The 25,962-nt window shown below is 34.6% G+C and overlaps 3 protein-coding genes across 4 annotated transcripts in view; 1 reads left to right on the forward strand and 2 right to left on the reverse strand.

Moving 5' to 3' along the window:
• The window catches only part of LOC145307471 (uncharacterized), a 200,207-nt gene that overhangs the window by 97,432 nt on the left and 76,813 nt on the right, over positions 1–25,962 (forward strand). The gene's annotated exons all lie outside the window — the stretch shown is intronic.
• Positions 482–4,991, reverse strand: LOC145307157 (uncharacterized). Its single transcript, XM_080149512.1, has 4 exons — positions 4,909–4,991; positions 4,133–4,201; positions 1,452–1,535; positions 482–762 (listed from the first exon to the last, which is right to left on the reverse strand). The coding sequence occupies exons 2-4, from the start codon at positions 4,176–4,178 to the stop codon at positions 497–499; spliced, it is 396 nt and encodes a 131-aa protein (XP_080005638.1). The 5' UTR covers positions 4,179–4,201; positions 4,909–4,991; the 3' UTR covers positions 482–496.
• LOC145306953 (BTB and MATH domain-containing protein 41-like) lies at positions 5,670–25,028 on the reverse strand. Its single transcript, XM_080149293.1, has 6 exons — positions 23,949–25,028; positions 21,397–21,472; positions 20,499–20,551; positions 19,245–19,339; positions 6,066–6,127; positions 5,670–5,765 (listed from the first exon to the last, which is right to left on the reverse strand). Exons 1-6 carry the CDS (start codon positions 24,008–24,010, stop codon positions 5,670–5,672), a joined length of 444 nt encoding a protein of 147 aa, XP_080005419.1. The 5' UTR covers positions 24,011–25,028.

A 25,962-nucleotide genomic window follows, 5' to 3' on the forward strand; every position in this document is an offset into this window, starting at 1 on the left:
TGGAGAACTCGAGCTCACCCATAGACGTGTATTTCCTATATAGATCTGACATGGATTTTGAAAACTATTGTTAATGTTAAGATTCTGTGTAGTAGAAGTTGTCGCAAATATAGGTATTAAATAATGAATTTTTTCCTTTGTATCAGCTCCTACAACACTAATTATTTTGAAAGGACTCGAACCGTTCTCCTATTCACAGGTGTATATTGTAAATCAATATTATTGGTGCAGAAGTTAGGACACTAAAGGGTTAAAAAAAAGTTCCCCTAAGTTTCTAAGCTAACGAATTTTGGTGCAGGTAAAATTGTCTGTCTACTGCCCCCCCCCCCCTGCCCCTACAAAACAAACTGCGCAAATACAGGATTATTTACATTGTTTCTAATCGTTTTGGGAATCCATGAGTTTATACATTTTTGTGCTTTGAAGGCCATGTGGTGACACAATTTTTTAGACCATATTTTTGGAGTCTCTTCAAGCCTTAAATGGAAATAAAGCATTAAAAATGTAAAACATAATTAGGTATACAATATATTAAACACCCCTGTTCCTGTTTCATATCAGTGGCAACATCATTATCAGTATCTTTCTTAATCTTAACTTTCTTTAGGTCATTAGTTCCATAATTCTCCGCAAGTGTAGCCGGTTGTGGCGCTAGTTTATCATCAGTCGGTTCCATCTTAATTGTGATTGGCGCCATTTCCAATATTGGCTCCATCTTGATGTTAATTTTTGGTGCGAAATTGTTGAGGTCAGCTGTTGGCTCTAGAAAAAGAAAAAAAATATTAGGTATTATTCCCATGGATCTAAAGGGATACCTAAGACAATTGCCGATAAATTGATGTACATCCCCGATGATGATACACAAAATTGCCCTTTCTGTAGCATAAAATTAGTGGTAGATACGTTTGAACACTCATCTTATAAACCAACCAATCAAAATTCACTTTAGTCCCTAAAGATATTACCTAAGCAAACCAATAAGAAAATGTTATTATAAAATTTTGGGGACTAGTGTTATAAACAGCCCATTGTTCTCTCTGTATCATTTCATACATAGCAAGAATTGTCTTATAAAACACGGGTTCTTATTCGTTGTTTTAAAAAATTTGGGTACAACTAGATTGATAGACTGATACTACCAAGGTTCTATAAGTTTAAAGGGATCCAGGATACCTTTGTTTAATATATTTTGGGCAAAGTAGACAGATCCATAGTCAACTATTTATGGTTACCTGGGCAGAACTGATTAGGATTTAGGTTGTTTATTTTTATAGTAATTTTTGGGGATGTATATCAAATTATCGGCCATTGTCTTATCATTTAGATCCCTAAGATTTAAATGCTTATTTATAGAATCGTATCATAGACAGCTTTCTGCGGACATTAGGTGGATAGTATTGCTGGAATCCAGTTCTAATCCACTGATCTCTGGTGAAGAAAAGTGAGCTCACCTGGCGAAGGTTCTTGTTTTATTCTCCTGGTGAGGGTGACTTCTGCAGACAGCTGTTCTACACTAATAACATTACTATCTTCACCTAAACAGAATTTTCTTTGTTTAAACTGTTTTTAACCTATTTTTTTATCATATATCAAAAATATACTATGACACCAGTAGAATTAGACTGCAGAGCCCAAATTTGAATTAAGTCCCCAATAAACTTTTTTGGGGGGATTTAAAAATCAATTTTATATGTTGCTGTGATCATTTTGACGGAAGCAAAAGCATTTTTTAGTTTGGGGTTAAATTGTTTCTTACAGAACAATTTGATGTGATTCAGATTATATCAATACAATAATAAAAACTCTACTCTGTTTGATGCAAACAATTTTTTCCTAAAACAATAATTTAGATAGAAGAAATTTAACATTAAAATAAAACATATTATTCTGAAGTCTGAACCAATTAAAAGTCTTGTTTCATTTCAGTTTTTTACAATTCAAAAAAGAGTGTTTTCACAAAGTGACTTATTTCCAATGTAGTTAAATAATTTTTATTTAATTAAAATGAAAAGAATGAAAACCATACACATAAAAGATACATGCTTTTTAAAAATATTTTAAAAAATAAGTTTGAATAATCTTATATTTTATCATATTTGTATATGTGACAAAAAAAAATTTGTTGTATTGCGTAAACGTTTGTTGTCATCTTACACTATTTAACCCTTTACAGCCAATTTTTTTGTGTTTTAAATAAGTGATGGAAAACAAGCACGATAATGTTAATTCATTGATATATTGTAAAGAATTAAGTTTTTAATGAATTAATTTAGATGAAATCAAAAGGCCTAATTTTACTCTATACCAGAATACTATATATATGAAGCAAAACACTCTAAAAGCTACGAATTTTACCCAAATAAAAAAAACCTTTTGCTCTGATCCAAAAGGACCACAGCAACAGTAAAAATTAATTTTTAAATCCCCTCAAAAAAGTTTATTGGGGACTTAATTCAAATTTAGGCTCTGCAATTTAATTCTACTGGTGTCATAGTATATTTGTGATATATGTTTTAAAAATAGGTTAAAAACAGTTTAAGACGACATTTAATTCCGCCTATTAGTTGGACACAAGGGACAAAATAGTCAGCACGGGAGATAGTTTTTGCATCGTATCATAGTTAGCCTCTCGAGGCTAACAAAACTGTTTTAGAAATTTTTATTATTTTGATATCGGAAAATTGTCTACAATACATGCTAGGTATACAGGTAGACAATGACCGATATATTAATGTACATCCTCAATGATAATAATTAAATAGCTATCTAGGTATTGTATTGTAGACAGCTTTCCTCGGGTATTGAAATGGAAAATTATAAGATTAAAAGTTTTGTTAGCCCCGAGGGACCAAAAACTTTGGGTAAAAAAATGTTAGGTATCAATTCTATGATTTTCATTTTATCATTCATAGAAAATTGTCTGTAAAACGATAATACACATGATATTTCAGTATGGCTAAGAACCAGTTCTAATCCAGCGAATATGGATTGGTTTCGAAACCATACTGGAAACAAAATAATTCCTTTTGTAGATGAAAATTCTAGGTTGAAAAGTGAGCTAAAAGTTAGAACCTCATTGAGTAGGTAATATCTTAATAAAAAATGTCAGCCGCCTATCTCATATAGCAACAAAGTAATCCTCAAAGATGAACAGACAGACAAATTGAGTTATTGAATAAAAACCCTTCCTAGAGCATTACGGACAGACCGACAGACAAAGTAAGTTAAAGATTATATGTTAATTAAAATCATTAGGGTAAGGCGGGGCGATCTCTGTGTCGAGGCGAAGTCGGTAATTTTTTACATACTTTCATTAAATGACATTTTTTCCATGTTCTAATAGACTGACAGAAAAAAAAAATTTTGTTCCTTATTAAATTGCCTACATGAAAAGTACCTATATTTTCGATTTTTTTTAGGGTCGGAAAAAGTATAAGTTGTACAAGAACTGGTTAGAGCTAGAGCTTAGACGTCTGCAGAGGACTTAATAAGCATCTAATGGGCTATCCATTTCCGCTTAAAACTTAAAAAAAAGCTTGTATGGTTTGTTTACAAATTGACCTTTTCTGAAGCGGGGCGAACTCGGTTTCGGCCTTTTTATACTTTTTCAATTTTACATAAAAAAGTGAAATTTTCGAGAGAAAAAAGTCAAATTTCGCGTACTTCGGAAAATTTATTTTTTTGGTAGAAAAAATTGACCCATCTTCATAAAAATTTTTGTGCATGCTCTTTATTACATTTAGCAACTTTTACCTTTTGGGCATGCTGTAATAAAATCAATACGTCATCGATTTTTTTTTGAAGCTTAAAAATGCTATACCGACTTTGCATCAAGGCACGACGAAGTATGTGCCGTTTTTGAGATCAATTTTGACAAACTTCCCAAAGTCTTAGGATAACGTCCTTTAAGGACCTGTTAGACTTTTCCAAGATCTTTCCAATGGTCTTGGTCTCATTTAAAAACAATAGTTTTTACCCCCATTTTTTTTCTTTAAAAAACCGAAATATTCACAAAAAAATTCAAATAAACCGGAATATTCACAAAAAAATTTATCCGTCTATCTTATGTAACAACCAAGAAATTCACATTTGACGGACGGACAAATCGAGTAATTGTAGGCAAAAAAATTACCTTTAACTCTGGTTGGTTCATTGAGTAATTGTCTTGCTTTGGACATGGGGATCAGAGAAACAACAGGTGCTAGTGGGGCCAATTCTGTTTTATAATTCACTTTGTATGTCCGTCTGTTCGTCCATCTGTCTGTCAGTTTTAACGTCCGTCTGTCCGCAAATCTGTTTCATTAGTAGTACTATAATCAGGTATCTAAAGGGAAAAGACAATAGCAATTAAAATAATGTATATGCATAATGATGATACACAAAATTATCTCTGCTGTAGATTACTTATTGGTAGTTGAAACGTTTGGAAACCCAACTTAATTAACCAACTAATCAAAATTTAAAAAGTCCCTAAAATTGTGAAGCCAAATAATAAGAAAATATTATTTTTTGGGGACTAGTATAATAAACAGCCCAGTGTCCCCTCCCTTCCTGACGAGAATTCACCTTGTCTGTCTGTATGTCAGTCTATCCGTCAGTCCGTCCGGAAAGTTATGAGTAAAATGCTGGTTTTTTTTTATTTTAAAGAAACTAATAAACATTCTTTATAAATCTTACTTTGTCCGTCGATTTGTCGGTCATACTCGTAAACCATATCATATTTAGTAGTCTGAAGTTTAAGATCTCAATAACTACTCTATATTAAGTTATTCTATTGTAAGTATAGGTCCTGTGATGATTTTAGTCTAATCCATTATCATAATTCAACCTTGGGGCGGTTTTAAGCCATTTTTGTAGGCCCTCTAGATGCTAGGGGCATAGCCGCTAGTATATCAAACAGAACTGAACCTTTGATGGGTAAATATCTGGTCGTAGGGGGATTTAGGGAGCCCCCTCCTCCTCCCCCCGTAGTTTCAGGTTTGAATACAGTCTGAGGACAATCAATCAATCAATATTTCCTACAAATGGTTGTATCCAGAGCGATAGGGAACAATGGGCTGTTTATTACAGTAGTCCCCAAAAGTTTTATAATAACGTTTTCTTATTCGTAAGCTTTACAACTTTAAGGACTTTTATTGATAGTTTCATTATGTTTAGTGTTCAAACGTTTTAACCACTAATTTTAATCTACTGAAGGGGTAATTTTGTGTATCATAATTGATGATGTACATTAATTTATGGGCCATTGTCTTATCCCTTTAGATTCCTGGGTTGTATCTTCTCTCTGAACATGAGAGAACAACAACAATACTGATATTCAGGGAACTAAAGGGATAAGACAAGAGCCTATAAATTGATATACATCACCAATGATTATACATAAAATTACCCCTTCTGTAGATTACAATTACGAAATGAAAATCTTGGAAACTCAACTTAATGAAACAAAAAATCTAAATACAATATTAGTCCCCAAAGTTGTTAAATTTAAATGTAAAACCTCGGTAACTAGTGAATTTAAATTTTATCTCAAGGGCAATAAACATTTCAGGAAGCAGGAAGCTTCGCGCGCTATTTACCCACCACCCCCCCCCCCCTCTCCCCAACTCGAATTGCCCCTTATTAAGTTTTGTGCACCCCCCTCCCCCTAAAAATAGAAAGCTTGGACGTCAAATACAACAATACTGGTTGATTTCCTTTTGAATAATTCTTCTTGGATTCTTAGTTTTGTTGAGAGTAAGAAAATCAATGTCTTTCACCTCAACACCTTCACACAAATAATATATTTTCTCAACTCCTATTCAAGATAGACGGCTGAAATTTTTAGGAATTAAATAAGGTCTCATTCTTTATAATTCCACCAAGTTTGATTAAGATATGCTTTTTGGTTAGGGTGCTGGATCGATTCCTAGATTTTTTTTAGTTTTCGGTATTTTTTAGACTCCTATTTAAGATAGACAGATGGAATTTTTAGAGATTAAATAAGTTCACATTCTTCATAATTCCACCAAGTTTTATTTATTGGTTACTTTTGGGTACTTTATTTTTATTTTAAAAATATATTTTCCTAGAATATTGAGGAGATGTTGGAATTCTTGTCTCAAACTTTGAGATAAACTTGCTGTACCTAAACAATATTTAATTGGTGAAAAAGTTTGAACATGATCGCAATTTAAAATATAAACAGGGAGGGAGGGGACATTGGGGTGTTTATTACACTAGTCCCCAAGTTTTACAATAACGTTTTCTTATTCGTTGGCCCAACAACATTGGGGAATTTGGATTGGTTGGTTCATTAAGTTTAGTTTCCAAACGTTTCAACTACTAATTGTATCTCTACAGATTGGCATTCCCCATTGCTCTAATTATTTATGTCGTGCACCTGACATAGCAGCAGCAGGAACCATTTTTAACGTCTTTAGTTATGACGTGGTGTCGGGTCGAGATTCGAACCTATCACCTACCCGACAACGAGCGGGTTGAGAAAAATAATTTTTTTCCCCAGTAGGTATAGCTTTGAAACCGATTAATATCCAGTGGATTAAAACCTGTTCAGTCAAAAAATCATGTATAGCAACGTATTATAGACAAATTTCTATGAATATCAAAATAAAAATTATAACCAGTTAATACCAGTTCTAATATTAGATAAAAATAATATTTTATTTTAATATTCGCGGAAAGCTGTCTATAATATGATGCGATAAATAACTATTTAATGGATTCGAAACCAATTAATATCCGGTGTATTAGAACCAGTTCATTCATTCATAGTGAGAAATCACGTATAGCAACATATTATAGACAATTTTTTACGAATATTAAAATAAAAATCATAAAATCCAGTTTTAATATCATAATTTTCATTTTAATATCCGCGGAAAGCTGTCTATAATACGACCCAATAAATAACTATCCAATGTCCTCCGACAAAGTCTACATAATAATAATAATTTATTTCGGAAAAACAGAAGAATACAATGATTACAATGGAAAATAGCCATGTGGCTATACGGATCGAGTAAAAACACTGTGCGTGTTGTTATTCTATCCGTTTACAAAAATACTATTACAATTTACAGTTAAGTTTATAAGTTATATTTAAAGTATAATTGCATCCATATATCATGCATCTACTGGTTGCCTATAGGGGATGTCGTGGTTGTGATAATATATCAATATCACACCAATCACTGCTGTGATTATGGTCCATAGGACCGACATGCCATTTGGTTAGTCCACACACCGTGCTGTCCTTATCCTGAAAAAGGCGACGTGCACCAGATCCAAGCGTCAAAGAACACGGTGTGACCATATGACCGTTGGTTTCCCATTGGTGGGTTGACGGGGGGGGGGGGGGGGTTTGGAGGTGGGGTTCCTAGTGAAATCGTTGGTTATATTTGGCTCGGTCATGTAGAAATGACCGAGTCATGACCCACAGTGTCAATAAAATTAATTTAATTAAATTGTAAATTGTGTAGTGGTGATTCGATCTCTAAATTCAAGGCATCGTTAAGACATTTTTAAGATTATTAGAATATTGAAGTTTTTGTGGAGACTAAAGCAAAGAGTGAAGAAAAAATTTGACCTTGGGCTAGATTTTTGTAAAAGATATTTAAAAATTGGAAGATATGTGTAGAAAAATTCGTTGAATTTCAATTTAACCTTTAACATTTCCAGGAATTTAGAATATTTTGGGTAGTATGATGATATTAATATTAATATTGGGGTAGAGCAGGAAACGTGCAAATTGGGGAGGCTAAGGAGCTTTGGGTGGCCAGTGAGGCTATTGTCTACACACAAACACAGAAACATACACATAAACATGAACACACGCATTCGTTTTACATACAACAATGTAATTGACAAGCATACGACCCATATGATATAGGCGTGCGTTGTTGTTGTTGCTAGGTTCCCGGGAAATCCGTCCCTAGCATCCCTTCCCCTTTATCCCTTTGACAACAAAACTAAATATTCACTAGAGGTGTCAGTGAGGTCAAAGAAGCCGAAAGTGTCGTCTTGAAAAATGGTTGACCCGGGTGGTAATGATAAAAGGGGGTGGAGAAAAAAGACTGACATTGGGGGAGGAAGCTGCCTTTGCGCAATTTTGATTTTTGACCCGGCCGGTTTTTTGTCTTTGTTTATTATTATTTAATATGAAAAATGGGGGTAAATTAGACCTATTTGTAAAGGCTTGCCGGGACATGTCACGTGACATGATTAATTCTATTTAATTGCGACTTTCTTGTTAACTAATCATTGCTCTTCCGGTGTTCATACGATTACCATCAAGTTACGTGTACTTTTAAATCTGCCGATAAGTTAAATAATAAGTTTTTCTGTCATGGTTGATCATAGCAACCTGCGGCTGTTGATTGACGCTGTAGAGGAGGTCTTGGCTCCCTCTCCCGAACCCGAGGTTGGCGGCCCCGTTCCATTTGCGGTTCCAGATCCTCTGCCAGCTCCGCCGATAGTTTACTCAAGTGAAATTGCTGACTGGTATTATTTTGGGAAGGGCCTGCGCACTAGCTTCCGCGATGCGTGTAGGCTAGCTTTTCGCGCAGGTCTGCAAGAGATTCCCAACCGCGAGTCACTCAGACTTGTCGACGAAGGTATTCGGCTGCACCGCCTGTTAGGCGATGCAATGCCTACTGTCGACCGTTCGCGTGAGGACAACCAACATGAGTTGTCGGTCCTCGAGGCTCAGTGCAATGATTACAAGGAGGCAGTCTTAATGGCTACCTCTGCGTATGATATTGTGCTGGACCTCGAGTCGACCATTGAGATCAGTGACAGCGAGCCCGGCCTAGATGGCCAGGTCTATGATGACTGGTCCATGGATTCCGAGTCAGAGGCTGGATCCGCCGGAGCTAGGTCCGATGTTGGCGAAGCTGGAGACGATGCCGCTGGAGACGACGCCGCCTCCCGTGCTGAATCCGAGAACTCCGACGGCCCCACCTTCGAAGAGGATTCCGAGTCAGAACACGAGGAGCGACGCGAGCCAAGCGTCGAAATTCTGGATTAGTTTATTTAACATATAAAAACAAATAAATATATATATTCACCATCCTATTATGTACAAGAATGATTAAACTAATTTGAATACTCCTATATGAATAATAAAACGAACAATGATATTAATAAAGACTCATTCGGCTAAAAACTAGTCATTCCACAATATTTATCTTTTTTGGTTAGATAGATCCAAAGCTATTCTATAATTATACTTAGTCCACTGTTATTAAGTGTTTTAGCACCATGAAAGATTCGATTTAATAATTAAATTATAGATTGTTTACGTCTGCGACTAGATGAAATTGTTGAACTTAACTTGTTGGATAGATAGATCCAAAGCTGCTCTATAATTAAACTTGTTCGTTTGAAAAAAGAAGAGAAAATTTTTGTTTGCTGTTAATAAGTATTTAAATCGGCTGAGAAAAATTTGGCGTTACGTAACCTGTTCGACGAAATATAAAGTGTTTGCGTAAACAACTTTTTAAGTTTTAATTGGTAAAGGTGTCGCTGCCGTTAGCAATTTATGAACTGCAGCCTAAGAGTTTAAATAAACTACGTAATATATGAGGTAATTGCGATTGCGTCAATTTTCACTGTGTGAATTTAATTTAAATTAAAGAAAAAAGAAAAAGTACACACATATCTATATCGTGTGCATCTACTCTATGATGTCAGTTAATTTTCCATAACAATGCTTTGCTTGACCTTGTAATTACAATTTACAACTAAAATTAAAATGAAGCATTATATATGATAAAATTGCGCAGCCATTTTCCTATCTTAATAATAAATGCAAGAACACTTTCCTGTTAAATTCGTTCTTGTTCTCTATGGATTTAATTTCGGCTGGTAAATTATTCCAGATTACTGGGAATCGGTAGAGCGGTAATGCTTTCAAATAGGAACGGTTTGTAAATTGAACATGATAATCGTTATCATTCCTTAACTCTCTATTTCTGATGTCTCTATTTAGTTTCCAGGTATTGTCAAAAGTTGCTGGTACCTTTTTGTTTTTATAAAGGTACATGAATCTGGCAGTGTTGTATAGTATTAATTTCTTGAAGGGGAGTATTTGCAAGTCAATAAATAAATCCTTAGTATGGGCCCTGTTCTCTTTTCTGCATATTATTCTTACTGCCTTTTTTTGTAGATTCATAATAGGTTTAATATAACTTTCTGGAATTCCTACGAATAATGGGGAACAATAGTCTAATAAAGATTTCAAGTATGCGTTATATATTAAAATTAAATGGCGTTTGTGTAATAAATTTTTCATCATTTTCATTGAGAATATAATTTTACTTATCCTTATCCTTAAGTTGTCAAGATGATATTTATAAGTCAGCTTATTATCAATTAAAATTCCAAGGTGTCTACAAAATTTTTCATTTTCATTCGGGGTTAGCGTTAATTTGGTAATTTTCTCAGGGGAATTTTGCCCTTCATCATTCATATCGAAATAAACCGGGAATTCATTTAAAAGACCTAGGTCTATGTTAGTTAAAAAACGATCATTTCTGGGAAGTCCAAAGATTAATATTTTAGTTTTTTTCGGGTGGAGGAGGAGTTTATTATTACTGTACCAAGCTAATAATTTAGGTAATTCTGTGTTCGCTAAATTAATAAGATTCGTTAAATTATCGCTTTCTAAAAATGCACAATTATCATCTGCAAATAAATAGCTTAATAATGTTTCCGAGCATGCATTAATATCGTTTATATAAATTAAGAAAAGCAAAACGCCCAATATTGACCCCTGTAAAACTCCCCAGTCAATCGTTACAGTGTTATTTGAATTTATTCCTTTGTAAAAGACTTTTTGGCGTCTGTCCTTAAAGTAGCTCTCGAACCATTTTAGTGCATGTCCTCTAACCCCCAGATTTTCAAGTTTTTTTAAAAGAATACTACGATCTAACATATCAAAACATTTTCTTACATCTAGAAGAACCACCATGGCGATTCTCCCAGATGCAAGACACGCTGTAATTTTGTTGACTAGATGTAAAATGGCATGATAAGTTGACCTGCCTGGTCGGAATCCATACTGTAATTTATTAAAGAATCTTTGCTGTTGTAGAAAGTCCATTAATTGTATATATACACATTTTTCTTGAATTTTTGAAAAACTATTTATTAATGAGACACCTCGATAATTATCGAGTAAGAAAAATGGTCCGCTCTTATGGATTAATATAGTCCTTGTGACCTTTTGCTTATCAGGCATCTTGCCTGTTTCAAAGCTAAGGTTTATTATATGCAAAAGCGGTCTAATTATAGTTATTCTTACAAAGTTGACTAGGTATATACTGACATCGTTGTCATCAGAGCTTTTTTTATGCTTCATGTTTCCTATTAGTTCTAATAAAAACCTTTCGGTTATTGGTCTTATAAAAAAACTATTTTCCGCCGGGGGAGGTAGGTAGTTATGGAAAGTGCTACTATTAATTTTGGGTAGCAGTGGAGTGAGATTACGACCAATATTCGCTAGGTATTCATTAAACTTGTTTGCTATTTCAATGTCCTTATAAATTTTAGTACCCTCGGTTTCAATGTACTCTATCCGTGTATCCTTCTTACTGGTCCCCATTGTATCCTTTAATACGTCCCAAAGCTTTTTAGAATTTCCACCCGCATCGAGTATTCTTTCTCTATAGTGTAACTTTTTTGCCTTCCTATTAGCCCTGTTAAAATTGTTCCTATAACTTCTATATCTTTCTGCGTCCTCTAATGAATTTTTACTTGCTAAAAATAATTGTCTTTTTTTCAACCTACATTTTCTTAACTCTTTGTCCATATGTTGGTTTATCGGTGTGTTGCGCTCTCTGTTGTTAACTGGTTTTAAAGGAATGTTTTTATTCATAATACTCAAAAATTTTTCAATAAATATTGTGTATGCTCTGTCTACGTCTGTCTTTTCATTCATCACTTCTCTCCAGTCGGTAATCGCTAGCTCTGTCCTAAATTTTTCTAGATTTTCAGCATTGAAAGTTCTTTTAGAGTGAGAAGAAGATTTATGCGAATTCTTTGGAGGGTTTTTTAGTTGGATTAGGTTTACTAACATGTAATGATCTGAAATATTGGTTGGTATTATTCCGCATAAATCTACTTTTCCTATGATGTCTTTGCAGGCTATATTATCAATTAATGAAAAGGTATTATTTGTTACCCTAGTGGCCTTACTTATTGTTGGGATAAATGCATTTGATATTAAGCTATTAAATAATGAACTGGCTTCGGAATTAGGTTGGTTTAATTTAAAAAGGTTTATATTAAAATCCGAAAATATAATTATTGGTATATTATGATTACTCAAAAAATCTAAATGTGCTTCCAGTATTTCCAAAAAATCGTTAATGGCTGCATTCCTAGTTATGCCTGGTGTATTTGGGGGACGGTAAATATTGAGTAATATAAATTTCTGATTACTTATAGTGATGTTTAGGGTTATGCATTCATATATTCGATCACTAAAAAATTCTTCATCGTTCATTACTGTAACAGCTATGCCCTTACTTATTAAAAAGCCTACTCCTCCTCCACTTCCTAACGTCCTATTTTTCTTAAAATATTGATATCCGTTAAATGTTAGGTCTACCGAGTGCCATATTTCTTGCATTGCTAAGATATTTACTTTAGACTTCCCTGAGTTTAAGTTGTCTATGAATAATGAAATGTCGTTATACTTGCTCAAGATGGACTGAATATTAATAGAAAAAGTAGACAAGTATTTTGTGTTTGTAGAATTCATAAAGTTTTTAATAGATTCTTCACTATAATAATCGCATGAAGGTAAATTAAAATCCTCGACAAACTCTAAGTAATTGTTGCCGTAAAGAACTTGACATTTCAAATCTAATCTTAAGTCTTCATTAAGTTCAAGAATGCTCCTATTAATTAATTGATGTAGATTTGCTACGTTATTATCGTCGACATTAATGGCCCTAACCTCGGCACGAACCGTTTCTCTCAATACATTAATATCATCATCATTATTGTTATTATTAGCTACTATTTCATCCTCCATCAGATTGTAATGTCTTAAATCTTATTTCGAAATCGAATATACTACACACCTTAATGTTATTGACACCGTGGCCGACCAAGCATGTTTCCCTGTTGGTCCACCCCCTCCCCCTCCCTCCCGCCCCCGGTCCCCCCCCCAAGGGAACCACTTTGGGTCTGGTAAAATGGTCAAATTGCATCTCAGTCTCCTCGGACTCTACCCTCCCCCCCCCCCCCAAGCTGACTGAGTGTGATCCCCTCTTTCAATCAAAGATTTTTAAAGTCTTAAAATATCCGCTTAGGTACCTAATATATTGGATACAGTCTTAATTAATACTATCATATGAAAAAGGAGATAAAATAAACATAGACAATTTAAATCATATCAAATAGCAGTAGTGCAAAAAAGAGTATATCAGTTTAGATTATAAAGATCTTAAAGTTTACCGTTTGTGATTTATATAATTTATTGCTGGGTTTCAAAATCTACGTGATTAGAAGCAAAAATATGTTCGAGTAAATATTTTTATATCAATTAAAACTTTAGACATTAAACGATTTAACAAAATAACAAAATGCAAATCAATACAATAATTATGTCAGCCAAAACTATTCGATTATGTAAAGAAAAGAAATCAACTATATGAGTTAGTAAAATACAATTTAATAAAGTAATTATGTCGAACAGTAAGTAGTACGATTTGTAAAAAGGAAAAGAAAAGAAAAGCGTGAAAAAATATTACTTATTTGCTGGGGTGTATGTAAACAGTGTAAATCATTAGCTCTTAATTCGCTAGAGGCAAAAGAAGTGCCAATGCAACTAAATATTGTAGACGTAAATATTAACACCCTTTATGTAATTTAAGAGCTCATTTGTGTTAGCTAGACTTTTACAAAGTATGCGATATTAATTAATATTCACTAGTATCGACCGGTAATAAAGAAAATGGAACGAATATTACTGTGTTACATTTAAATGATATACATTATTAAATACTATGATTACTAAAGAAACTATATTATATTTAAGTAAAAACTTGCCGATTGGACCTGCTTGATTATATGGGCCGCAGGTGGACCTAACTCGCCGCAGGTGGCCTAGTGTTCATATGACATAATGACATAATGCTGCCATGATCAAAACTTGCCGCGGGTGGCCTGGGGTTCTTAGTTTATGATTTATAATTTATAGTACCCGCATTACTAATCCGCGGGTGGATATGACTTGCCGCGGGTGGCCTAATGTTATGAAGATTTGCCCGCATTTATTTTAACTTAGCACTAAATGCATGATAATGAGAATAGCCGGGTGCTGTTATTTAACCGCGGGTGGTTATTCAGTTGAGTAGTAACCTGTTAATAAACCGCGGGTGGTTAGTCAGGTATGTATGTGACCTGTTAATAAACCGCGGGTGGTTAGTCAGGTGTATAAGTGACCTGTTAGTAAAACCGCGGGTGGTTAATCAGGTAATGTGTCGCAGTTCCAACTGTTAGTGAACCGCGAGTGGTTAATCAGTTACCAGTGGTTTGCTGTGAGCTGCGGCATGTTCGCGGCTTCCTCTGCTTCTTCGGTTCCTCATCTTCGATGGCCTCTGTCGAGGTATCATTGATCGCTGTATCGATGGACGGGGATACATTCCTGGAGGTGTTTCTAGTATTCTCTGCAGAGGAAGTTCTCGAATCCTTTTTCTTCTTTAGGTCGGACATTTCACTCTCGATGAGGGTGAGAGCTATCTCACTCACCATAGCATTGTCTACCATCTTGTCCGATAAGCTAGCCGTATCCATATTAATCTTCTCCTTCGTTTCATTAATTCTTTGTTTCAGTGGTCCACCCTGTGGTAGCTGACGTATAATTGAGTCCTCTGCATCCAGCGTAATTTCTGGGGGTAGTATTCCGAATCTGTTCTGAAGGGGAGTGTTGAATTTCAGCTGCTTCACGGCTGGGCTTCTGTTGTTTTCATCGAACAGTTTGAGCGGTGTGAACGCATGTTTCCTCTTCTTATTAGCCGCCGGTGCTTTCCTGCTGTTGTCTGTATCCTCGATATTTGTCACTCCATCTATGATGACTTCCTCAGTTAGGTCGTCTTCCTCATCCATTAGCAGGGGATTCTGTTTCGTTGGGTTTAGCATATCAAGCAGGTGCCTTTCATTAGAACGACCATTAATGTAGGCTGGTTGTGCGAAAGGGCTCTGTTTATTCTTGGATCTTATCCACTTCTTCTCATCAATCACCGGAGAGATAAGCTCCTTGAGTGTGCGACCGTATGGGTTCTGAACGGTGAAAAATTGCTGCTGTTTGTTTCTGAGGCTAAATACGATGCGTTGACCTCTCAGGTATGCTCGGTGTACCTCATTGTGTCGGCAGAGCCAGGACAGTACATCTCTGTCAAGGGCAGTGGTATCTATACCTATCCTGCATGGATAGAGCTTGCCAGACGGGACTGATTCTGCGTATGATTTGCTGGTGGAGAGATTCTGCTCGTTGAGGCCATCCACATGAGCTCTCTTGTGCTTCAAGATTGCGTCCAGGTAGTATCTTGAGCGTAGCCGGATTATAAAATTGCGTGGAGCTGTTGTGTCCCTGTTATTGCCTAATGGGTGGCCGTATTCTATGCATTGCATCCAGGAATCAGGGACTTCATCTAGTTCTCCGTGCTTGTTGGCATCCATAAGGCAAGGTTTCAGCAGTTTATCGAAAATATGTTGCACTAGCGGCTGGCCAGATGTTGAATAGTCTGCGTAGTTGTGAACCTTGATCGAAAAAGATCGGTCTCTCCGTTCGCGTTCGTTGATCTGTAGGATCTGTAAGGTGGAGAGTTGCTCTAATTTCTCCACTCTATTGTCGTAGTGGATAATCATTTCATCTACCTTGGTCTTCAGTGCTAAGTCGGACTTTTGGATTGAGCTCTTCAGGTTGTCGATGCTGTCCTGGATTGCTTGGATCTTCTCCTGATTGTCTCCGCCTCCTTGCTTGAATAATTCCAGGTCATCTTCAATCTTCTTGATTCTATCGAGCTGGTCTGAGGTGTTAAAGTTGTTTTCACCTTTCATAATCTTAGATAGGATGTTGACGAGCACTGTGGCTCCAATATTGCCATTGGAGCGGTTGGCATATTGGAAAACTATGTCCTTAATTTTGTCACTTGTCTCCGATTCCGCCATTTCGGTGATTGGTTCTGAAAGATAAGTGAGATTATGTAAAAATTTAATTTATTTTCACTTTAATTAAAAAATAAAATAGACAGAAAATTGGCCTGTAGCTTGTGAAATTCACTTGTGTGTTTATCGGTAGTATTTAAACTGATGCACTTTAACTTGGTGCACGTGTTCACTTGGTGCACGTGTTCACAATTGTTCGTTCTTTATTGTTTAATTGACCAATCACCAGTCTGGAGTTGTCACGTGATTTAATGCTCACTATGGTTGGCTGGACCTATAGCCAATAGTTTTCTAGCTTTATGTATCACGTGGTTATATCTGTGATCCTATTGGTCTGCGATGTGTGGTGCTGGCAGGCAAGCTAGGTAAATGTACGGTGAGTACAATTTGGTGCGGTTTGCGGTAAGTTAAGAAAGGGGGTGATTCACTTCAGCCATATTGGGGGGGTGATGGGGAAGAAAGTAGATTTACGTGGACACTAAAATATGTGTGACCATCACCGATGGAATGCTGAACTGAACTGAACATAAACAATCTTGCAGGGATCTGAAGGGATAAGACAATGGCCGATTAAATGATTTACATTCCAAATGATGATCCACAAAATTACCCCTCAATTAGATTAAAATTAGTGGTTGAAACGTTTGGACACATAACTAAATGACCAACCAATCAAAATTCGTTAAAAGTCACCAAGGTTGTAAACTTAAAGTCAATGAATAAGAAAACGTTATTATAAGACTTTGGGGACTTGTGTAATAAACAGCACAATGTCCTCTACCTCCCTGAATTATTCACAATCACCAATCAAATTAGATTTTAAAAATATAAAAAAACAACATTTCTAGTGCCACACACCCCTGTCCTGGATAAAATGTTTATTTAAAAAAACATGCGCATTCAGTTTTTTTCATTTCCTGATAGATTTTTGTCCCCCAATTCCAAAAATATCTTTCCCGAAATCCTAGCTGTTCTATAAGATCTCCAAAAATGCAAATTACTTTTGGCACTGATTTTTCAATGTTTTTCAATAAACTAATAAGAAATTTTGTTCAAAACATCTTTTAGTGAACATCAAAAAGGGTTTAACACATCTTAGATTATACATTCCTTGAATGCCAACAAGACCTATCAGAATCAATAAAAAAAATACCTGCCATTTTGACTGTTATTTACTGTTAAACATAGCCATTTTAGGTTTTAACCAGAAAAGACATTAAAGTAGCAGTTTTTCGGACTTGTTTAAGAAATATAAAGTTGTAGAACTCCTCTAGTAGTAAACCTTTCTATAAAATATAGGTTTCAAGTCAATTTCAGGTTCCAGGTATAATCCTGCAGGTCTACAGAAATCTTGAAAAGACTCCTGTGACAGCAATTTTTGACTTAGAGACTTTAAATTTTAAAACTAGGCTTTTCTTACATGTCTACATAACGTATTAAGATCCATTTTCCTGCCAACTGCAGTGGCTCTCAGCTGCCAAGTACTGCTGCACTTGCTGAAACTTACATTTTGAGATTTCTAATATAAAATTTACTTAAAGATAAACGTTTTCTCAAAAAATTGTATTTCTAGCTTCAAAAATAAGAAATTCCTTATCAAACAGGGATCATGCACACAAATTTTCAGCCCTCTAGCCGTAATAGGAGCTGAGATAATAGGGGGGGGGGGGAGATTGAATGCACCCTCTCCCCTCAACCAATAAAGGTACTGCAAGGGACCCAACTGTTAAAGGTTAACGGTAAATAACTGTCACATCAGTGATTAATGGGTTTAAATTTTCATCTAAATAATTCTGTCCTCATTGGTTTGTTGGTATGTTTAGACCAACTAATATCAGTCCTTCCTGTCAAAAAAAAATGAAGAAAATCATTGAATTTTTTTATTTTATTTTTACTCAGATAATCTCTACTACCAAGTAGTCTGTGAACTTTTTTAGTATCCTTGATGGTAAGGTTGATAACCAGTCAATAGGTACTGTTTTGATTTCATTAGGAAATGTTCTTTGATTAGTAAATTTTTTGTTTATTGATGTATAAGTTGTTCTAAGGCCATCCTAAGGTTGCCAGTAATGAGTTTGAGAGCTTGATTCTGTGATCTTTGTTACTTTTTCCAGCTTTTCTCTGAGATGACAGGACTCCATATTCCAACAAACTTCTGGCAATGGCCTTGTAGGTCCCCCTTTATCTCAGCTCCCATTAGGGCTAGAGGGCATGTCCACTGTTTGATACTGAATTTAAGTAAGTTAAAGTCAATTTTTGCTTCCTTCACCCTTTCATTTAACAACCTTTGTTTTCAGGTCCTTTTCTAAAATTCTTATTTTCTCATTTTTGAAGCTAGAAAAACAATTTTCTTTATGTAAATTTTATATTAGAAATATCAAAACATAAGTTTCGGCGGCAGCAGCTGTACTTGGCAGCTGACAGCCACCGCAGTTGTGGGAAAATGTATCTTAATACGTTATGTAGACATGTAAGAATAGCTTAATTTTAAAATTTGAAGTCTCTAAGTCAGAAATTGTGGTCACAGGAGGCTTTTCATGATTTCTGGAGACCTGCAGGATCATACCTGGAACCTGAAACTGGCTTGAAACCTATATTTTATATAAGGGTTTACTACTAGAAGAGTTCTACAACTTTTTTTTCATAGTCAGGTCTGAAAAAACTGATCCTTCAATGTCTTTTCTGTTTAAAACCTAATATGGCTATGTTTAACATTTAATAAAGGTCAAAATGACAGGTATTTTTATTGATTCTGTAAAGTCTTATTGGCATTCAAGGAATGTATAATCTAAGTTGTGTTAAATCCTTTTTACTGTTCAATAAAACATGTTTTGAACAAAATTTCTTATTAGTTTTTTTTAAAAATATTGAAAAATCAGTGCCAAAAGTAATTTGCATTTTTGGAGATCTTATAGAACAGCTAGGATTTCGGAGAAGATATTTTTGGAATTGGGGGACAAAAATTTATCAGGAAATGAAAAAAAAAGAATGCGCATGTTTTTTTAAATAAACATTTTATCCAGGACAGGGGTGCACAAGAGGCTGCCTCTAGGGGCTAGTACCTGTATAACTAAGCTGTAAAAATGCATGGATAAGTTTGAAATTAAAATCTGGAAAATGGAGGATTATACTTTGATCACCATCTCTCTCTACAGCTCTAAAATAGATATAGATAGATAGCTAGAAAAATAGATAGATACATAGATAGCTTATTTAAAATAATGAGCAGCGTTGCGGAGCCGCTTGATTTTGGTGCAGCTCCGGCTCCGCGGAGCCGTCTGTGATGATGGCAGCTCCGGCTCCGACCTAAAATCAAGAAAAAACTCAACATATTTTTTTCCCCACGTCTATTTTTGACTTTTGAAGGTGTTAAAAGTTCAATTTTTGATAAAAATGGACTTGGAAAACTTAAAAGGGGCAATTTGCACATGACAAAACAGAAATACCAAATTATAATTTATAAAAAATCTCTTTATTTATCTAGTCTGGAGCCGGAGCCGTTTTTTAACGAAAATTACGGCTCCGGCCTCAGCAAAATATGGCGGCTCCACGGCTCCCGGCTCCACAACACTAATAATGAGAATAATAAGAATGGCCCAGGAATAGATTCTTTACCCCAGAAGGTATAACAACCTATCTATACAGTTTAAACCTATTTTCCTGTTTTATTTGAGTGGAGAGACCAGTGTTTTCGAGGTCCCTAGGGCCAAGAATGTTTAATTACCGCATCGTATTATAGACAGCTTTCCGCAGATAATAACATAAAAATTATATAGGTCAAAAATACCAAAATTCAGATGAATAAGATTATTAGGTAGGTATATCATACAAAAAGTTAAAGTGATTAATTGTTAAAAATCAACATGTTTTATACAAACGTTCAGACTTTCTGGGAAAGATTATAAAGTTGCTACTTTTTCCAAATAGTTACAGCAATTATCATGCAAATTTGAAATTGATAGGACATTTCTAACATGCCTAAATTAACGAAAAGAACGATCTAACCTTTAAAGATATACGGACCTATTATAATTGTAAAAAAGCTTTGTTGTTCAATGTTCATAGTTATTTAACGCATCGTATTATAAACAGCTTTCCGTGGATAAACAAATATAGAATTAACAGATTAATAGGTAACAATTTTTTTTTAATTCGAGATGCCGAAGGCACGATTTAAAAAATTGTTTTAATTTTATGATTGTACATTTTTATATTCCTAGAACACTGAATATAATAAGATGCTATACATATTGTTTTAGTATGGCTGAGAACAAGTTTTAATTCAGCGGTTTCGAAGCAATAATGAAAAAACTAACCTGAGAATTATTTTAATATATTTAGAAACTGCAGCCAGCACCAGACAGTGACACTTAAATTAAAATAATGATTTTACAAAACACCAAAATTTTCATTTTGATTCTATAGTTTTGAAAATGCGACTAAAAACACTAAAGATAAAATTATAAAAGTAGCTAAAGTCTAAAAGCAGTCCGACCTCCATATATGTTTTATACTTAATTATGCTAATAGAAAAGATTCTCTACTAAAAATTAGAACTTCCAGAAAAAGGTCGTTCAATGTAAGAGATGGTTTTTTTCAGGACGTTTGGCAGCGAAATCATGCACTTAACTAGGTAACAAGATTTGGTCCAGATATACGCCAAACTAGATGTTCATGGTCATAAAAAACTTTATGATCAAAGAAAGAAAACGAAGTTGTGGGTTTGGTCGTATTTTCACAGTAGCTTTTCTCCTATTTCTAACCCCTGCAAGGGGCTCTAGTCCTGCAGGGCATACTTTATAACACTGCGGGGCAATCATTAACATTTACATAACCTAAACTAACCTTTCAAAAGCTACTGTGAAAAATACAACAAAACCCGCAACTTCGTTTTCTTTCCAAGACCCAAACTTTAAAAACACAAAAATTTCATAAATATAATTATCTTTTGCATCATGAACGACAGACTAACGGACAAAGTGATAGCTACTAGATGCTTAATGGTATAGAAAATCTTCACATCAAATTTCAGTCGTGTATCTACAATAGAAGCTGAGAAAATGACGCTTTCCTAAGAATATTTAGGTCAGACATACAGACAGACATTATATGGAGTTGCTTTTCTGTTAACATACAGTAACGGACAGAAAGACCTTAACCATATAAAAGCTTCGCTCCTTATAATACCAGATAGTCCCAGAAATCAATGATTACCTTGATATTTTGATTATCAGAAGTGACGATGGTGAGATCAGAAAATTTACCAGAAGTCAAAAGTTCGGATAGATTCCTAAACACAGAAAAAAAAATTAAAATTTGCAAACAAAGTCCGGGAAAGGGGAGTAAAAATACGTAAAGGTTGTGAGTTTTAAATTAACAAGGATGACAACATCCATAAAAGCGAAGCACTGAAACGGTAGGACAAACGGACACAAACACTTGTATAGTGTCAGACTCAGAACTGAATAATCAGAATATAAATGTATAAATGTCGAAGCAAAATTGTAAGTAAAATTGTTGAAAAACTGCTTGATACAGAATAATGTTTATGGACATACTTACATTTTTAGGACTTGATTATAGAGTTGCTTCGCTCATAATATTGTGCTTTGTTGTCCTATGAATTAGTATACCAAAAATCAGATCAATCGGATGATTAGATCACAAAAAAATTGTTGTTAAAAAAAGTTAAAAAATCAACATGTTTAAAATTGACGTACGGACATTTTGGTGATGATTATAGAGTTGCTACGCTTTCTAAATCGTACCAAACTACTACAGGAATCATCATGCAAAGTTTGAAATCGATAGGACAATTCTAACATGCCTAAATTAACGAAAAAAGCTATCCGTTACGGACGGACGGACGGACGTACGGACGGACGTACGGACGGACCGACCCTAATTATAGAAAAGCTTCGCTTTTAAAAATAGTAGCAGAACGATAAAAAGAGAGGGGTAGGTTTCTGGTAAAATCCGTAAAGGTTATGTGTTATAAGTTAAAAACAGTAGTAGAACGACAAAAATTTATGTTAACTTTGATTTTTTTGTCTATAGCTAGTTCTTTTCAATAAGAAATACACATATTTAGTGAATATTATCGTTCTACTACTATTTTTAAGCCTTAAAACTCACAACTTTACGGATATTTAGCGCAACCTACTCCTCCCTTTATTCAATAGGTATCATTATCTCAAAAAAATGAAAATCAAACCAAAACCACCGAAGATATGGGGGAAAATGTGAAAAATATAAAAATAGCCAAAAACCTGCTAAAAGCAGTCTGTACGCCATGGATGTTTTAGAGTTAATAAAGTTCCTTAGTGATGGGAATGTTGGCAAAAAATTTCAGCCACATATCTTCAATAGGAACTGAGAAAATCATGTTTGACCCGTTTTATGTATGACGGACGGAAATTTGGGATTATAGAGTAGCTTCGCTACTAAAAATTATGGATCCGTCTTTTATATAGGTAGTTTTAAAATCTTTAGTAAATTACATACAATATTTTAAACATCTAGCTCATATAGGAGCTGAGATATATAGTGTGTGTGCTGAGTAGGATGGGGCGTTTGGGTCGTATAGGACCGGGAGGTAAGCAAAAATTGGACTGTAAATCATGCTGGTACCCAAAGTTTTGTTGACGTGTTCATTGGTTAGTTTTTGGGTACTTTTATTAAGTACCTAAATGATTTTAAAAGCGAAGCTTTTCTATAATTAGGGTCAGTCCGACGTCCGTACGTCTGTAACGGATAGCTTTTTTTCATTAATTTAGGCATATTAGAATTGTCCTATCGATTTTAAACTTTGCATATTCAACAAATTTACTTATATTTTTGCTTCGACTCTTATACATTTACATTCTACTTATTCAGTTGTGACAAAATACAAGTGATAATGTCCGTTTGTCTTACCGTTTCTGTGCTTTGCTTTTATGGATGTTAGCATTCTTGTGTTTTTTTATAATCTAGTAGTGTTAATCAATTCAAAGGACAATACCCAACACGGTTACAATTCGTTGAAATTTAAAAACTTTGGGTACTTTTTTAAGATCCTGACTGGCAAGACAAACATTTTTTTTTATGTAAGCTTAAGATCTCAATAGTTTCACATAGGTCCCGTGATGCTTTAGGCTATTTTAGATTTAGGTCTTAGGATAGTTTTATGCTATTTTTCTGCCCTTTTTGCCCCTTTAAATGAAGAGCTCAGGGACGAAGCCGCTAGTAGTGTATAAACAGACAAGCATTCTATTATTATATAATAAGCTAACGGCTACGTCCCTAGAGGTCTCTAGGGGCACTTAAAGAAAGTGTGTAAGGATGGGTGATTTTTCTCGGGAGGGTGGTGGCACTCTCACTCAAAGTAGCTATAAACCTTCCAAGGACTTTAGCTATTAGAAGCCTAGCTCCACTTAAATATAAAGGAAAGCCATATCGGTTCAGAGGGCAGCGAGATCCTGCGGTACACACAGGTCGACCTAGAGACACCATGTTACCTTTGTAAGGACCTTGAGAAGCTACATTGTAGAGGAGAACCATTTCGGTTCAGCGGTTGTTAACGAGTTTCTTCGGTACACACACAGAAAGACATCCTGTTACTTTTTATATAAGGATAGAGTTAAGATAGAAACCAAGAAATTAAATTGTTTATTACACTACACTAGTCTCCAAAATTTTATAATGCCGTTTTTTTAATTGTTGGCTAAACAACTTTGAGGACTTGAGTTGAAATTTGATTCGTCATTTCATTAAGTTAACGTTGGTACCTATCTAAGTATCTTCCTTTAACATCAAACATTGTAATGACATCTCCACTTCTTCGCAACATTTTTATTTCTTTTTATTGATACAATCTTATGATTGATTTAAAACATTTTATAAAATCATTCTGAAAAAATAGGTATGATGACAACTTAAACATAAAAGAAGTGATGGTGGTGGATGTCAGTAAATAGCCTAAAACTATCCCAAGACATTTACAGAGCTTCCCTCAAATGTGAACAACATTATCCAAGATATTTAGCTTAAGACAAAAAGAATTACTACTACTTTATATATAAAGAGTTAGGTTTTTTTTTATTCTATAGCTTACCTAAGATCTCGTAAAATGCGAGCTCTATAATTGTCAGGGGTGGTTTTAGGCTAGTTTACTGACCTCCCAGGCCTAGAAGCTAAAAGCACTTCTGGCGTAATGGGAAAGACACCCCTCCCCCCATCCATTTTCGATTTTAGTAGGTATTAAGAAAATAAATTGGGAAGTGGGGTAATTTATTTCTAGGGCGATTTACCTTGGAAAGGTGGAGATTCCCTCTTCCTAAATAGTTATAAACCTTCCCCCTGGACTTATAAGAAGCTCCGTTGTAAAGGAGAACCATATCGGTTCAGTGGTTCGCGAGATCATTTGCTACAGATCACAAAAAAGCTTACTACGTGTCATTAATTAGTCTAACCCGACCTTTTAATCATGAATAATAATGATTTATAGAGACAATAATACAATTCTCTAACATGACTTGAATTATACATTTATACATAAAAAAACACAAAAATTAAATGTGGAGCTTAACTTTATAAAAATATACAAATTCAAAGATTTTTGTTGAAAAGTTTTGGAGGATTTTCCAATTTAAATTTCAAAGATTTTTTTCGTGACAAAAATTAAAAGATTTTTAAATTTAAGTTTCGTAGATTTTTAAATTACAGATTATTTAAATTTTGAATTTACAGATTAATATTAATTCAAATAAATGTAATAACGTAAAGAGCACTTTAAAAAAAACACAACAATTTTAAATTTGATAAAGTATCACATCACACATTAAATCTTATACAATTACAAACAAACTATTACTAAATAAACAGGTATTAAAAACTAATGCCACACCCCTTCCAAGCGACACACCCCCCATAACCATAAAGCTATATAAAAACCTCCCCTCCACCTCCTTAACCGCCTTAGAAAACATCCACGCCCCCAAATATTATGTATATACAGAGGTAGAAAAAAAGGGGCGGTCTTAGTTAAGATCCTCCTACCTAATCCCTAATGTCTTCCCTTTCCATTTTCCTTTCCCCACCAAAATAATATTCCCCTTTCCCCCCTCTACCCCCGAATTCGTCTGTTTGTTTACAAACTTAGACAAATTATTGTATAGATTAATCCTAAAACCTAAAGAGTTAAGGTTTATTGAAATTACTGGACCGAAAGGATTGTACTTTTCAGAGAACCTTTATAAATGTCTTGGGATGGTTTTGAGCTATTTACTACCTTTACTGCGTACTACCAATCACGAAATTATGATATATACGAAAACAAATCTAATTTATTTCTGCTGAATTGAAACCAGTTCTAAACTTGGGAAAACAAAAATAGAATTAATTATAATAATTTTTCATTTTACTAATCGTAAAAAAACCTCTCTATGAAGCTATGCGATTATTATAAAATTAGTATTAGTTTTAATTTCATCTATGTTTTTGGTCTAAAATTATTTAGACAAAGTTTCCCTAAGAATCTTTTAGGATAGATTCACCCTCTAAAAGTATATTTCTCCTTTGATGTTAATGTAAAAATAACAAAATGTTTTTCTCTATGTTAAAAAATATTTCAAAAACTGCTGAAAATGCTGATATGTTTCTTCTCTAAATATATACTTCTTATTCATTAAGGCGGACAAATAATTTTTATACAATCAGCGGGAGGACAATTCCACCCTCTCTGACAATAAAAAATACGACAGAGAGGCGGAGAAAGGTTCAGTTTTGGTCTTAGTCGATCTA

This window comes from Acartia tonsa, chromosome 15 (genome assembly GCF_053477335.1).
Source record: "Acartia tonsa isolate MP-2025a chromosome 15, ASM5347733v1, whole genome shotgun sequence".
Lineage (NCBI taxonomy): Eukaryota > Metazoa > Arthropoda > Copepoda > Calanoida > Acartiidae > Acartia > Acartia tonsa.

What these genes read in the sequence shown, in the direction of transcription:
- LOC145307157 (XM_080149512.1), bottom strand. Translation starts at nt 4,178, where the DNA reads ATGTCCAAAGCAAGACAATTACTCAATGAACCAACCAGAGTTAAAG. An exon ending in TGAACCAACCAGAGTTAAAG is followed by an intron (nt 1,536 to 4,132) that starts GTAATTTTTTTG and finishes AATTCTGTTTAG; the next exon opens with GTGAAGATAGTAATGTTATT. An exon ending in AAAACAAGAACCTTCGCCAG is followed by an intron (nt 763 to 1,451) that starts GTGAGCTCACTT and finishes TTCTTTTTCTAG; the next exon opens with AGCCAACAGCTGACCTCAAC.
- LOC145306953 (XM_080149293.1), bottom strand. Translation starts at nt 24,010, where the DNA reads ATGTTGCGAAGAAGTGGAGATGTCATTACAATGTTTGATGTTAAAGGA. An exon ending in TATATTAAAATAATTCTCAG is followed by an intron (nt 19,340 to 20,498) that starts GTTAGTTTTTTC and finishes TATCTATTTTAG; the next exon opens with AGCTGTAGAGAGAGATGGTG. An exon ending in ATCTCCTCAATATTCTAGGA is followed by an intron (nt 5,766 to 6,065) that starts AAATATATTTTT and finishes TTGTGTGAAGGT; the next exon opens with GTTGAGGTGAAAGACATTGA.